At 42.5% G+C, this 15179-nt stretch overlaps 1 protein-coding gene across 4 annotated transcripts in view; it reads left to right on the forward strand.

Moving 5' to 3' along the window:
- The window catches only part of ARHGEF4 (Rho guanine nucleotide exchange factor 4), a 443120-nt gene that overhangs the window by 241584 nt on the left and 186357 nt on the right, over positions 1–15179 (forward strand). For all 4 annotated transcript variants that reach the window (XM_063915709.1, XM_063915712.1, XM_063915710.1 and 1 more), the window contains exon 2: positions 9779–13156. In XM_063915709.1, the coding sequence (XP_063771779.1) occupies positions 9779–13156 (3378 nt within the window). The remainder of the gene's footprint in view (positions 1–9778; positions 13157–15179) is intronic.

Raw genomic sequence — 15179 nt, forward strand, 5'->3', positions numbered from 1 at the left:
TGTAAACCCAAGTTTACACATGCGCACTAGCTCAGCAGTGATCATTTTCACTGCTACAGAAGTAGCGGTCATATAGATCGCGGGGACAGCTCATCTTCAGATCAGCTGTCTCAGCACCGGAGCAATGTGGAATTACTTCGTTTTTTTAGTATCCATCACTGCTAATAGACGTAATTGGAAACGTAATTATCAGGGCAGGTAATCTGAAGCTTCCCAGTCCCCGATGATAAATATGCCCTAAAATCCCTTAGGCCTATTGCTTAGACAAGAATATGAGTAAGGAGTATGTTTAATTTCTTCAGGCCATTATAAACTCTGTTGAGACCTTAATTAGTATCATGAATAATTTACTGCTGGCTTCACACTCTGCACTTTCGGCAATGATATCGGGCCAAATGACCCGATATCACAGCATAGGGTTTCAAAATGTCTACAATGCTCGATAGTATTCTATATCATCATATTGTTTTTGGACATAATGTTAATTCTGATTTGAAAGTGACCACTACTGAACTGTGAGTTTAAGCATCTTGAGACCATACTAACAAGTCTTAGTTATGCTGGAAGTGATCAAACAGTTCTTATCCTATTTTGCCGATTGACTGTGTGGCCAAAGTAGGCGTTGATTCTGACACTCAGCGTTTGGGCCCAGCGGTAGGGTTGGCTCATGAATGGCCATTTAAGATTAATCAAGTAAAGTCACTGCCATTTGTAATTGGTGGAACTGTCCAATCACGTCCAGCATAACTGAGGATTTGAAAGCCTGGCCCTTAGAAAACAATATACATAGTTCAATAATACAGTACATATCTTCATTTACCAATATTTCCCATAATGACTACACAAATAGGATAAGTAAAATGACTTTAGACAGGCCAATGCAGCAGTTTAGCACAGTCACTGAATTGTTCTATGGCTAAATGAGATACATATTAGTACAATTGTTTAGTAGTCAGATAAACAGTTGCATTGTATAAAACGAGGTCAGTTGATAACCACACATTGTCCAACCAAATTATTATACCAACAATTAGAGATGAGCGGGTTCGGTTTCTCTGAATCCGAACCCGCCAGAACTTCATGGTTTTTTTCACGGGTCCGAGCAGACTCGGATCTTCCCGCCTTGCTCGGTTAACCCGAGCGCGCCCGAACGTCATCATGACGCTGTCGGATTCTCGCGAGGCTCGGATTCTATCGCGAGACTCGGATTCTATATAAGGAGCCGCGCGTCGCCGCCATTTTCACACGTGCATTGAGATTGATAGGGAGAGGACGTGGCTGGCGTCCTCTCCATTTAGATTATAAGAGACTGAGAGAGATTTACTGGAGCTGACTAGGAGGAGTACTGTTACTGTAGAAGTGTAGAGACTGAGTGGAGAGAGTTTACTAGTGAGGACAGTGCAGTTTACTTTATAATCCGTTCTCTGCCTGAAAAAAGCGATACACAGCACACAGTGACTCAGTCACATACCATATCTGTGTGCACTGCTCAGGCTCAGGCCAGTGTGCTGCATCATCTATTATCTATATATAATATTATATATATCTGTCTGACTGCTCAGCTCACACAGCTTTTAATTGTGGGGGAGACTGGGGAGCACTACTGCAGTGCCAGTTATAGGTTATAGCAGGAGCCAGGAGTACATAATATATTATATAGTGAGTGACCACCAGACACACAGTGCAGTTTATTTAATATATCCGTTCTCTGCCTGAAAAAAGCGATACACACAGTGACTCAGTCAGTCTCATACCATATCTGTGTGCACTGCTCAGGCTCAGGCCAGTGTGCTGCATCATCTATTATCTATATATAATATTATATATATCTGTCTGACTGCTCAGCTCACACAGCTTATAATTGTGGGGGAGACTGGGGAGCACTACTGCAGTGCCAGTTATAGGTTATAGCAGGAGCCAGGAGTACATAATATATTATATAGTGAGTGACCACCAGACACACAGTGCAGTTTATTTAATATATCCGTTCTCTGCCTGAAAAAAGCGATACACACAGTGACTCAGTCAGTCACATACCATATCTGTGTGCACTGCTCAGGCTCAGGCCAGTGTGCTGCATCATCTATATATATTATATATCTGTCTGACTGCTCAGCTCACACAGCTTATAATTGTGGGGGAGACTGGGGAGCACTACTGCAGTGCCAGTTATAGGTTATAGCAGGAGCCAGGAGTACATATTATATTAAAATTAAACAGTGCACACTTTTGCTGCAGGAGTGCCACTGCCAGTGTGACTGACCAGTGACCTGACCACACTGACCACCAGTATAGTTAGTAGTATACTTATATTGTGATTGCCTGAAAAAGTTAAACACTCGTCGTGTGACTTCACTTGTGTGTGTTTTTTTTTTTTTATTCTATAAAAATAAAACTCATTCTGCTGACAGACAGTGTCCAGCAGGTCCGTCATTATATAATATATAATATATACCTGTCCGGCTGCAGTAGTGATATATATATATTTTTTATATCATTTATCATCCAGTCGCAGCAGACACAGTACGGTAGTTCACGGCTGTGGCTACCTCTGTGTCTCTGCACTCGGCAGGCAGTCCGTCCATAATTGTAATACCACCTAACCGTGGATTTTTTTCATTCTTCTTTATACATACATAGTTACATAGACATCTTCTCTTTATCAACCAGTCTATATTAGCTGCAGACACAGTACAGTACGGTAGTTCACGGCTGTGGCTACCTCTGTGTCTGCACTCGGCAGGCAGTCCGTCCATAATTGTATACCACCTAACCGTGGTTTTTTTTCATTCTTCTTTATACATACATAGTTACATAGACATCTTCTCTTTATCAACCAGTCTATATTAGCTGCAGACACAGTACAGTACGGTAGTTCACGGCTGTGGCTACCTCTGTGTCTGCACTCGGCAGGCAGTCCGTCCATAATTGTATACCACCTAACCGTGGATTTTTTTCAGTCTTCTTTATACATACATAGTTACATAGACATCTTCTCTTTATCAACCAGTCTATATTAGCTGCAGACACAGTACAGTACGGTAGTTCATGGCTGTGGCTACCTCTGTGTCTGCAGTCGGCAGGCAGTCCATAATTGTATACTAGTATCCATCTCCATTGTTTACCTGAGGTGCCTTTTAGTTGTGCCTATTAAAATATGGAGAACAAAAATGTTGAGGTTCCAAAATTAGGGAAAGATCAAGATCCACTTCCACCTCGTGCTGAAGCTGCTGCCACTAGTCATGGCCGAGACGATGAAATGCCAGCAACGTCGTCTGCCAAGGCCGATGCCCAATGTCATAGTACAGAGCATGTCAAATCCAAAACACCAAATATCAGAAAAAAAAGGACTCCAAAACCTAAAATAAAATTGTCGGAGGAGAAGCGTAAACTTGCCAATATGCCATTTACCACACGGAGTGGCAAGGAACGGCTGAGGCCCTGGCCTATGTTCATGGCTAGTGGTTCAGCTTCACATGAGGATGGAAGCACTCAGCCTCTCGCTAGAAAAATGAAAAGACTCAAGCTGGCAAAAGCAGCACAGCAAAGAACTGTGCATTCTTCGAAATCCCAAATCCACAAGGAGAGTCCAATTGTGTCGGTTGCGATGCCTGACCTTCCCAACACTGGACGTGAAGAGCATGCGCCTTCCACCATTTGCACGCCCCCTGCAAGTGCTGGAAGGAGCACCCGCAGTCCAGTTCCTGATAGTCAGATTGAAGATGTCAGTGTTGAAGTACACCAGGATGAGGAGGATATGGGTGTTGCTGGCGCTGGGGAGGAAATTGACCAGGAGGATTCTGATGGTGAGGTGGTTTGTTTAAGTCAGGCACCCGGGGAGACACCTGTTGTCCGTGGGAGGAATATGGCCGTTGACATGCCAGGTGAAAATACCAAAAAAATCAGCTCTTCGGTGTGGAGGTATTTCACCAGAAATGCGGACAACAGGTGTCAAGCCGTGTGTTCCCTTTGTCAAGCTGTAATAAGTAGGGGTAAGGACGTTAACCACCTCGGAACATCCTCCCTTATACGTCACCTGCAGCGCATTCATAATAAGTCAGTGACAAGTTCAAAAACTTTGGGTGACAGCGGAAGCAGTCCACTGACCAGTAAATCCCTTCCTCTTGTAACCAAGCTCACGCAAACCACCCCACCAACTCCCTCAGTGTCAATTTCCTCCTTCCCCAGGAATGCCAATAGTCCTGCAGGCCATGTCACTGGCAATTCTGACGAGTCCTCTCCTGCCTGGGATTCCTCCGATGCATCCTTGCGTGTAACGCCTACTGCTGCTAGCGCTGCTGTTGTTGCCGCTGGGAGTCGATGGTCATCCCAGAGGGGAAGTCGTAAGCCCACTTGTACTACTTCCAGTAAGCAATTGACTGTTCAACAGTCCTTTGCGAGGAAGATGAAATATCACAGCAGTCATCCTACTGCAAAGCGGATAACTGAGGCCTTGGCATCCTGGGTGGTGAGAAACGTGGTTCCGGTATCCATCATTACTGCAGAGCCAACTAGAGACTTGTTGGAGGTACTGTGTCCCCGGTACCAAATACCATCTAGGTTCCATTTCTCTAGGCAGGCGATACCGAGAATGTACACGGACGTCAGAAAAAGACTCACCAGTGTCCTAAAAAATGCAGTTGTACCCAATGTCCACTTAACCACGGACATGTGGACAAGTGGAGCAGGGCAGGGTCAGGACTATATGACTGTGACAGCCCACTGGGTAGATGTATGGACTCCCGCCGCAAGAACAGCAGCGGCGGCACCAGTAGCAGCATCTCGCAAACGCCAACTCTTTCCTAGGCAGGCTACGCTTTGTATCACCGCTTTCCAGAATACGCACACAGCTGAAAACCTCTTACGGCAACTGAGGAAGATCATCGCGGAATGGCTTACCCCAATTGGACTCTCCTGTGGATTTGTGGCATCGGACAACGCCAGCAATATTGTGTGTGCATTAAATATGGGCAAATTCCAGCACGTCCCATGTTTTGCACATACCTTGAATTTGGTGGTGCAGAATTTTTTAAAAAACGACAGGGGCGTGCAAGAGATGCTGTCGGTGGCCAGAAAAATTGCGGGACACTTTCGGCGTACAGGCACCACGTACAGAAGACTGGAGCACCACCAAAAACTACTGAACCTGCCCTGCCATCATCTGAAGCAAGAAGTGGTAACGAGGTGGAATTCAACCCTCTATATGCTTCAGAGGTTGGAGGAGCAGCAAAAGGCCATTCAAGCCTATACAATTGAGCACGATATAGGAGGTGGAATGCACCTGTCTCAAGTGCAGTGGAGAATGATTTCAACGTTGTGCAAGGTTCTGATGCCCTTTGAACTTGCCACACGTGAAGTCAGTTCAGACACTGCCAGCCTGAGTCAGGTCATTCCCCTCATCAGGCTTTTGCAGAAGAAGCTGGAGGCATTGAAGAAGGAGCTAAAAGGGAGCGATTCCGCTAGGCATGTGGGACTTGTGGATGCAGCCCTTAATTCGCTTAACAAGGATTCACGGGTGGTCAATCTGTTGAAATCAGAGCACTACATTTTGGCCACCGTGCTCGATCCTAGATTTAAAGCCTACCTTGGATCTCTCTTTCCGGCAGACACAAGTCTGCTGGGGTTGAAAGACCTGCTGGTGACAAAATTGTCAAGTCAAGCGGAACGCGACCTGTCAACATCTCCTCCTTCACATTCTCCCGCAACTGGGGGTGCGAGGAAAAGGCTCAGAATTCCGAGCCCACCCGCTGGCGGTGATGCAGGGCAGTCTGGAGCGACTGCTGATGCTGACATCTGGTCCGGACTGAAGGACCTGACAACGATTACGGACATGTCGTCTACTGTCACTGCATATGATTCTCTCAACATTGATAGAATGGTGGAGGATTATATGAGTGACCGCATCCAAGTAGGCACGTCACACAGTCCGTACTTATACTGGCAGGAAAAAGAGGCAATTTGGAGGCCCTTGCACAAACTGGCTTTATTCTACCTAAGTTGCCCTCCCACAAGTGTGTACTCCGAAAGAGTGTTTAGTGCCGCCGCTCACCTTGTCAGCAATCGGCGTACGAGGTTACATCCAGAAAATGTGGAGAAGATGATGTTCATTAAAATGAATTATAATCAATTCCTCCGCGGAGACATTGACCAGCAGCAATTGCCTCCACAAAGTACACAGGGAGCTGAGATGGTGGATTCCAGTGGGGACGAATTGATAATCTGTGAGGAGGGGGATGTACACGGTGATATATCGGAGGGTGAAGATGAGGTGGACATCTTGCCTCTGTAGAGCCAGTTTGTGCAAGGAGAGATTAATTGCTTCTTTTTTGGGGGGGTCCAAACCAACCCGTCATATCAGTCACAGTCGTGTGGCAGACCCTGTCACTGAAATGATGGGTTGGTTAAAGTGTGCATGTCCTGTTTTGTTTATACAACATAAGGGTGGGTGGGAGGGCCCAAGGACAATTCCATCTTGCACCTCTTTTTTCTTTTCTTTTTCTTTGCATCATGTGCTGATTGGGGAGGGTTTTTTGGAAGGGACATCCTGCGTGACACTGCAGTGCCACTCCTAGATGGGCCCGGTGTTTGTGTCGGCCACTAGGGTCGCTAATCTTACTCACACAGTCAGCTACCTCATTGCGCCTCTTTTTTTCTTTGCGTCATGTGCTGTTTGGGGAGGGTTTTTTGGAAGGGACATCCTGCGTGACACTGCAGTGCCACTCCTAGATGGGCCCGGTGTTTGTGTCGGCCACTAGGGTCGCTAATCTTACTCACACAGCTACCTCATTGCGCCTCTTTTTTTCTTTGCGTCATGTGCTGTTTGGGGAGGGTTTTTTGGAAGGGACATCCTGCGTGACACTGCAGTGCCACTCCTAGATGGGCCCGGTGTTTGTGTCGGCCACTAGGGTCGCTAATCTTACTCACACAGCTACCTCATTGCGCCTCTTTTTTTCTTTGCGTCATGTGCTGTTTGGGGAGGGTTTTTTGGAAGGGCCATCCTGCGTGACACTGCAGTGCCACTCCTAGATGGGCCCGGTGTTTGTGTCGGCCACTAGGGTCGCTAATCTTACTCACACAGCTACCTCATTGCGCCTCTTTTTTTCTTTGCGTCATGTGCTGTTTGCGGAGGGCTTTTTGGAAGGGACATCCTGCGTGACACTGCAGTGCCACTCCTAGATGGGCCCGGTGTTTGTGTCGGCCACTAGGGTCGCTTATCTTACTCACACAGCGACCTCGGTGCAAATTTTAGGACTAAAAATAATATTGTGAGGTGTGAGGTATTCAGAATAGACTGAAAATGAGTGTAAATTATGGTTTTTGAGGTTAATAATACTTTGGGATCAAAATGACCCCCAAATTCTATGATTTAAGCTGTTTTTTAGTGTTTTTTGAAAAAAACACCCGAATCCAAAACACACCCGAATCCGACAAAAAAAATTCGGTGAGGTTTTGCCAAAACGCGTTCGAACCCAAAACACGGCCGCGGAACCGAACCCAAAACCAAAACACAAAACCCGAAAAATTTCAGGCGCTCATCTCTACCAACAATATTAATGGACAAATCTAGTTATTTTTGCCCTACACGTGCAATATTGAGTCAATTTGTTAAAAACAAATTCACTGATTAGTACATGTATGGCCATCATAAACAGGAGCAAATAGGACTGTGTAGGGATAATATATGCCAAATGATATGTATCAGTACAGTTTGTTCTCTAATTATACAGTAGTGATATAGGGCAAACTTGTAAAGCAGCCTCTATCATTCGCTTAACTGGTACATCATTATTTTATAGTGGAATATATAGTGTGTGTGTGTGAATTCGGGCTCAATTGTGGATGTATTCCCATGTCATTCCTAGCACAAACTTGGATTTACAATGACAGAAAAATAGATCCTTTTAATTAATTTCCTCAAATAATGCAAGTAATTTGTGCATACAGTCGTTACAGGCCCAACCATGATAAAGATCTGTTTCATTAAAATATTCTTTGTTTTGCATCTGTTATTTTGGGCGTAGCAAGTCTAGGGAGTGACATATATATCCTATTCACATTTTTTTTTTGTAGCTTATACTATCGATTTGGGGCAATGGGAGTGGATAAATAATGACACTAATACAAGTACAACATCGATTATCCAGCACCTCTTTTATTCCTGGCACATCAGGCGCCAGGGGGGAATTAGGCTACAGGAGGGCTCAGTTATGCTACGGGAGGGCTCAGTTAGGCTGTGGGAAGGCTCAGTTAGGCTGTGGGAGGGCTCAGTAAGGCTGCGGGAGTGCTCAGTTAGGCTGTGGGAAGGCTCAGTTAGGCTGTGGGAGGGCTCAATCAGGCTGTGGGAGGGATCAGTTAGGCTGCGGGAGGGCGCAGTCAAGCTGTAGAAGGGTTCAGTTAGACTGCAGGAGGGTTCAGTTAGGCTGCAGGAGAGCTCAGTTAGGCTGCAGGAGGGCTCAGTTAGGCAGTGGGAAGGCTCATTAAGGCTGCAGGGTAGAGTTAAGCTTTGGGGAGGAGACAGGCTGCAGGAGGTTTAGGTGAAGTGGGGGGGGAGTTTGGCTACAGGAGAACTTAGTTAGGCTGTGGAAGGGAGTCAGGCTGTGGGAGGGCTACGATTAGGCAGAGTAAGGCGGGACTGTAAACTGTCGGGGTGCTGCTGTATATACCACCGATAATCCGGCAAAATGGATAATCTGGCACAGTGCTGGAACAAAGTATGCTGGATCATCGGTGTTGTACCTGTATAATGAATAAACATTAAATTTAGTTTTCCACACTATGCGATAATGGACTTAATATTCAGCTTCCTCTGTCCTTGGCATTAATAATTGCACTGGAATTTATGTTCAAGAATGTATTTACAACACTGTATGAAACTGATCAGCAACCACTTCCATGCATTGGAAGCAAAGCAAAAAAGCAAGCAATTTAGTATCTGGAATAAATCATGTTGCCATGCAAGGGGAGCAAACACATTTATATTTTTACTGTGCAGCTGCTTTTACATGTAGCCCACAAATGTTAGACAGCTTTATTTTTACACTGCAATTTAGATTTCAGTTTGGACACCCCTTTAAAAATCTAAATCTCTCTGCACAGGTTACATCTGCCCCACCTATAGTGCAACATGATTTTGCCCAGGTGCACAGTTATACCCCTTTAAACATAAACCCCTACTTTAACCCAGTTCGGACCCAGGACACCGAGCATGGGTTGAATCCGGGATTTCAGTACTTACCCCCTTTCACACATCGAAAGGGGGTAAGTCGTCGCTGCTGAAACCGGACCCAGGTCTTCCAGTGACCCAGGTCTTCCGGCTTACAGTGGACGCTTGAAGGTAATGTCATCTCCAAGCGCTACTGTGGCTGCCAATCAGCTTTTAGGCATGATCCGGGTCATCGTGACCCGGGTAATTACTTTCAGACCACAGATGACCCGTGAATAACCTTGGTATGAGCACGGTCGCGGACTTGGGGTACCTGACCCGAGTCGACTTTATTCACACATAGCCGAGAGCCAGGTCAAGCTGCATGCCCTCGGTAAAATCCCGGGTGGAAAGGCTATATGTGAAAGCGGTATTACTTGCTTTATTTTTGCTTTACTTCCATATCTGAATTAGGCCCAGAAATCACCCAGACCCCTAGCATCATCGAAAACCTTCATCAGCATCACTGCTAAATAGCTATACTAACAGTTGTTATTATGTTATGCCGTGTTTTTTTTTCTTTGTTCTTTTAACTTCTGCTTCTGTTAACAACTTATATCTTTTTTGTCATTACAGGCCCCTGTAAGTGAAGACTCTGACAATAAAGTGGAAACTAATGAGGACCTCAGTGCTGGACAGTATTCACTTGAATTTGGGTCTTTTAGTCAGGAACAAGATGAAGATTACTTTGAAACTAGATCGTACTTCAGTGAAAGTCCCTCTGAATTAAAAAGTGACGTGTTTGAAAGCATCTCAGACATTGATTCAGTTTCTAGCGACACTGCAGATGAACTGAGCAGAAGGCCAGACTGTATTATTCTGGAAAAGGAAGAATCTGTGTACTCAAAGTTAGCTAAACTCCCGGACAGCATTCATTTAAGCAACACATATTTAACAAAAGAAAGTCAATGTGGCCAAGATCAGACAGAGCCCTTAACTTGTTTATCAGCAAAAAACTTTTCATCTCAGAACAATCTTGCATCAGATGTTAACAAACTGGATACTGATGATAAAGACAAGGAGCCAGCTTTAATAAACCATTCATTTGCTACAAATTTAAAATTGAGTGACGATAGAGAGAACAATAATATAACTATTAATGCACGGCAAGGTGTTCTGACAACAGGAAAAGCAGAGCATAGAGATTTGGAGAGCTCCACAGAAGTGAGGGTGGAAAAACACAGAGGAGTCAGTGTCATATCCCAGTCAGAGGGCTGTCTGTCCTGTGCAAGATCAGATACATCTACGCTTGTCGGGATAAGTAAATATCACCAAAGTCTGCCTAATATTCATTTAAAAATCCCTACTTACAAAAGGGGCAGCTCAGTAGCACATGGCAATAATGCCACAAGTAGCGGACATATAAATACGACTGCGCAACCTCTCCAGAAAGAAAGTCCTAACTTGGACTTAACTTCCACATGTGTAGACCAACGTAATGAAAGATTAATGAGGACATCATCAGAAAATCAAGTGTATGAGGATAACATTGATCAGGAAGATTTCCATTCTTCAGATGACTGGGACCACCGCTCTCAGCAATATTGGGAACATAATACATCATTTCATAGTGATAAAAGTGTCCATGACCAACACTGTGCATTACGGGCTGACGATGGAACAGAAGTAGTCTGTGGGACATCAAGACTAGACACATATGAAGATAGAGAAAAGATATGTGTAGTTATATCAAAATCAGTATCAGAGTACAAACGTAATAATTCAGAAACATGTGCAAAACCAATTGTGCCTGACCACAGCACGCAAGAAATACAAACGCGTACAGGTAGTAACAGTGACATCACAGTAAAGAATGCAAATATCAAAAAATCCAACACATTACATCAAGAATCAAGACTTCATGCTACAGCAGATGATTCCCCTAGCAAACCTCTTATTATAATATCTATTGAGCGAACGGGAGCTCAGGAAACACGGAACAAGCCCAACAATGTTCAGCTTATAGAAGAGCCATGCAGGGAGACTTGTCCTCATCAAACAAACAATTCACCTGAAAATAATAGAATAATAACCCAGGAGTCTCCCATTACAATTCCCAGTGGCGACTTAGACACAAATACACTTAAAGATAAACATGTAGCCAACACAAATAGCAATACAGAGGAGAATAGCTCCACTGAACCAAACACAGATATGAAAGTCTCACTCGAAACAGATTTCGATAAGGTGGCCATGGAAACGAGCCAAGATGAAGGTCCTCATCTGTGGGATAAGGTGTTAGATTTACAGTATGTGCAAAACAATTTTATTGAACTAAACAATAGTCCAGTTTCTGAGACAGAAGAGTCACCTATGGTAGGGGATTTAGATGAAAACTCTGTTGGAAATATGGGTTTGCCAAATTCTGTTCTACCTTTGGATGACTTAGAAAGTGAAGAAAGTACAGATAGCTCAGGTGATGAAAAATTTAGTTTTTCAGATGATGATTTTGAAAAGGAATATGAAGGCTTAGTCCAGATAGAAGATGAAACAGAAGACATTCTGGGGGATATACAAGAATATGTTCCTGAAAGAACAACAGAGAGCATGGATATGAGTGTGGCGGAACAGGATGACAAAAGCACTTGTAGCAGCATTAATAGCTTTGAAAGTGAAGGGAACTTTGATCAATGCAAAGGAACTAATAGTAATGAAGAGGTGGAAGAAGACTCAAATAGAAATTATACTGGTGAATCTTCAACATTGTCTCCTATTTCTGAGATAGGAACAGTGAACAACAACCCTGACAACGATGGAAGTAGCACAGATGTAGATGACAAAGTTGAGTGTATAGCAATAAAAACCAATGCAGAAAGTAACTCCTTGCAGTCCCTTAAACCTCCAGCTATAAGTAGTAGGCAGATAGCAAATTTATGCAAAGACGAACAGTCTTCAGATTTCTCCGATGATGAACTATACGAAAATGGCTTTCTATACAACAGGAGTATGAGGAAGGCCTCAGGACCAGGGAGAATTGACCTGGACAATTTCACCAGACTTAGATGCAGTGTATCAAATGTAAATATGCCTGATCCAATCAAGGTACCGCACAACATAGATCTTTCACACAACATAGATCTGACTATATCCCAATCCGAAAGTAATGACATCAAAGGCAATAAAAGTGCAGAGAGCAAACGTCTGAAAGAGAGGTTATCCTGGGCACATAAGTCTTTCTCGAGTCTTTTTGATTTTAAAGCCATAGAAAAAGATAATACATCTCAACAGGCCGAGATTGTTGCCAAGGATGACAAGAAAAAGATCAGACCTCATCAAATGTCTTGGAAAGCATTACGAAAAAGCAAAGAAAGAGACTCACTCAAACGGCTCAGTGTATTAAATTTATCGACACATGTTATAAGCCCAAATAAGCCAAGGAAATTATCTAATGAAAATTCATCAGTGGTTCCAGACTTGCTTAGTAGTTCGAAAGCAGAAGTGGAAGATGAGAACTGCTCAGAACTGAATCACGACAACAGGATGGCAAGTTCTCCAAAGAAGACTGCAAATGATGATATTGATGTAAAGAACTCTCATACATGTGGTGCAAATGAAAGGACATTATCTGAGCAGTCTGTTAACTGTTCAACATTTAATCAAAATGACCAGCCTTCAGTGGTTAAACAATCATCTACCCCATCTTACACAAGCATAGTGTCAATTTCTGATATGAATTTCATGCCGTGCCGGCCCATGAGCCCAAAACCACAGAGTCAGTGGCCCATCTATCCACGGAAAAGTTTACGCAATTGCAATGTCAGTGCCACTTCCATGAGCTCACTAGGTTCTCCACTAGATGGTTATTCAGACTCAACTGATCCAGCAATGGCATTTAAACCATGGATGATAACTTCTTCGGATAACGAGTGTCTGAAGGAGGACAGTGGCATCAGCAGCCAATCCCAGGCCAGCTTATATACTGCTTCTTCCACTAGCGATATACTACGAGAGGAGGTAAGTGCTGTACATCTGATTTTCTTTCAAATCATTCTCATACTGTTCTGTCTAGAATATTTTAGGAGGTAATAATGCCATTTATCATGACCAACTACTACACATTACCCACTTGTTGGTTCACCCGTTTCTCCACATAATCATTAATCATTTAAATATGCTCAAAGGAATGTTTTTTTTTTTTATATCAAACATCTGATGAAGAAAAAAATGGCATTTCACTTTATTTGCAATTAGGAAGCCACATAAGCCAAATCAGAGACATGAGCTGCACAGCGTATTTTAGTTGCATTACATTTTACATAAATGTTGTATCTGCAGTGGAGTCATGCAATGGAGCTGCAATGGAGTCATGCAGCATGTATCAAACATGGCTGACTGTGAATGGCTCCTTTGGCAATCATATTATAACGTAGGCAATTTTGTTACTACTTTAAGGGGAATCCACAAAAGGTATTTCTAATAGGAGTATTGTGTCACTTAGTAAAGAATTACTTTAAAAACATATTTTGAATGTCTTTTTCAGCATATTTGTAATGTGGTGTTGGTTTCCTAAAAATGACCCTTGAAAATACAACATTTTTGTTTTCAGCGAGGCATGACTCCTGTAATGTACAGGTCTGTATTGTAACACTGCCAACATGTGGCCAGCAGATGGCAGTAGGAGTCAAAAGTTTAAACTGAGAAACCTTTAGAATAAATATTATGTTCTTTCAAACTTGTATTAATGGTTCTCTACTAATTATTTTTCTTATGGCCCTGAAAACATTAATGATCCAACAATTTCCTTAATTTCCTTTCTGGGTAATCTCATTTATTTACTATCTTCTGGATGGAAAGGCTTACACATGGATAACACAATTCAACACTATGTTTTAAATAATGCTGTTCATTTTGTAAATGTAAAATTAGCCTAGTAAAATATTAACAATGTAAAATGAAGTTTTACTAATAGAAAGCAATATGTTTAGCTTTAGCTGTACCTATAATGTGAATAACTAAATTGTTTAGTTATTCAACTTAAAAATAGAAAAAATATATATATATATATATATATATATATATATATATATACACACAGGTATATATAAAATAGTAAAGAGCTTCTCACCTGTCTGCTTCTGGTGGTCTTGACAAGGGTCCCTGTGAGGACTGAAACGACAACTATGTTTCTAATGGTGATGTGGTAATAACATTTTGGTGAATTTACTAAGAAGACTGGTGAGTTCTCTCTACTATTACATATAGATGGTGCCTCCTGGGTTTTAAGCAACCCAGCAATTAATCACATTGAATTATGAGCGTGCAGCTTCAATTACATGGTGCGTAAATAAATATATATATATATATATATATATATATATATATATATATACACAAAATAAATATATAAAATATATTAAAAATATATACAAAAAAAAAATATATATATATATATATATATATATATATATATATATATTTATTCATTCTGGATAATTAATCTTTTCTGGATAATCAATTTCCAGAGAAGAGATTCCACGACTATAATTATTATGATATCTACATATGCCTGAAACATAATGGCGGGTAATGGACTTTTGTTAGAATGTGTCCTGGTATCCAAAGCTCTGTAAAAACAGCAGAGACTTGCAGGAGCCATAGCTATATGATGGCTGTGCTTCTGCTGTGTTCTTGGCACTAACCCAACAATCCATCAACATCACAGTATTTTAACATCAAATGGATCTATTAAAACCCAGATTTCTATTAAGTCCTTTGAGCGAATAGCTGTCCCATGTTATTTGTTCCTTCCTGAGGCTTATTGTTTCAGGCATGTCACTCATATTTTGCCCTAAGACATTTGGCAAAAAATTGAATCCACTTTAAGGTAGCCTTCATTTCACCTAACCCTCTGACACCTAACCCTCTGGAGATTAGCTTTGGGTAAGAGACCACAATCTTTCACAGGCCCTAACCTATTATATCACAGTGGGAGTCCTCATTGTACCCTTTCCTCTAAAAGGCAATAAATGTATTCACT

The sequence above is a fragment of the Pseudophryne corroboree genome, chromosome 4, assembly GCF_028390025.1.
Source record: "Pseudophryne corroboree isolate aPseCor3 chromosome 4, aPseCor3.hap2, whole genome shotgun sequence".
In the NCBI taxonomy this organism is placed as follows: Eukaryota; Metazoa; Chordata; class Amphibia; order Anura; family Myobatrachidae; genus Pseudophryne; species Pseudophryne corroboree.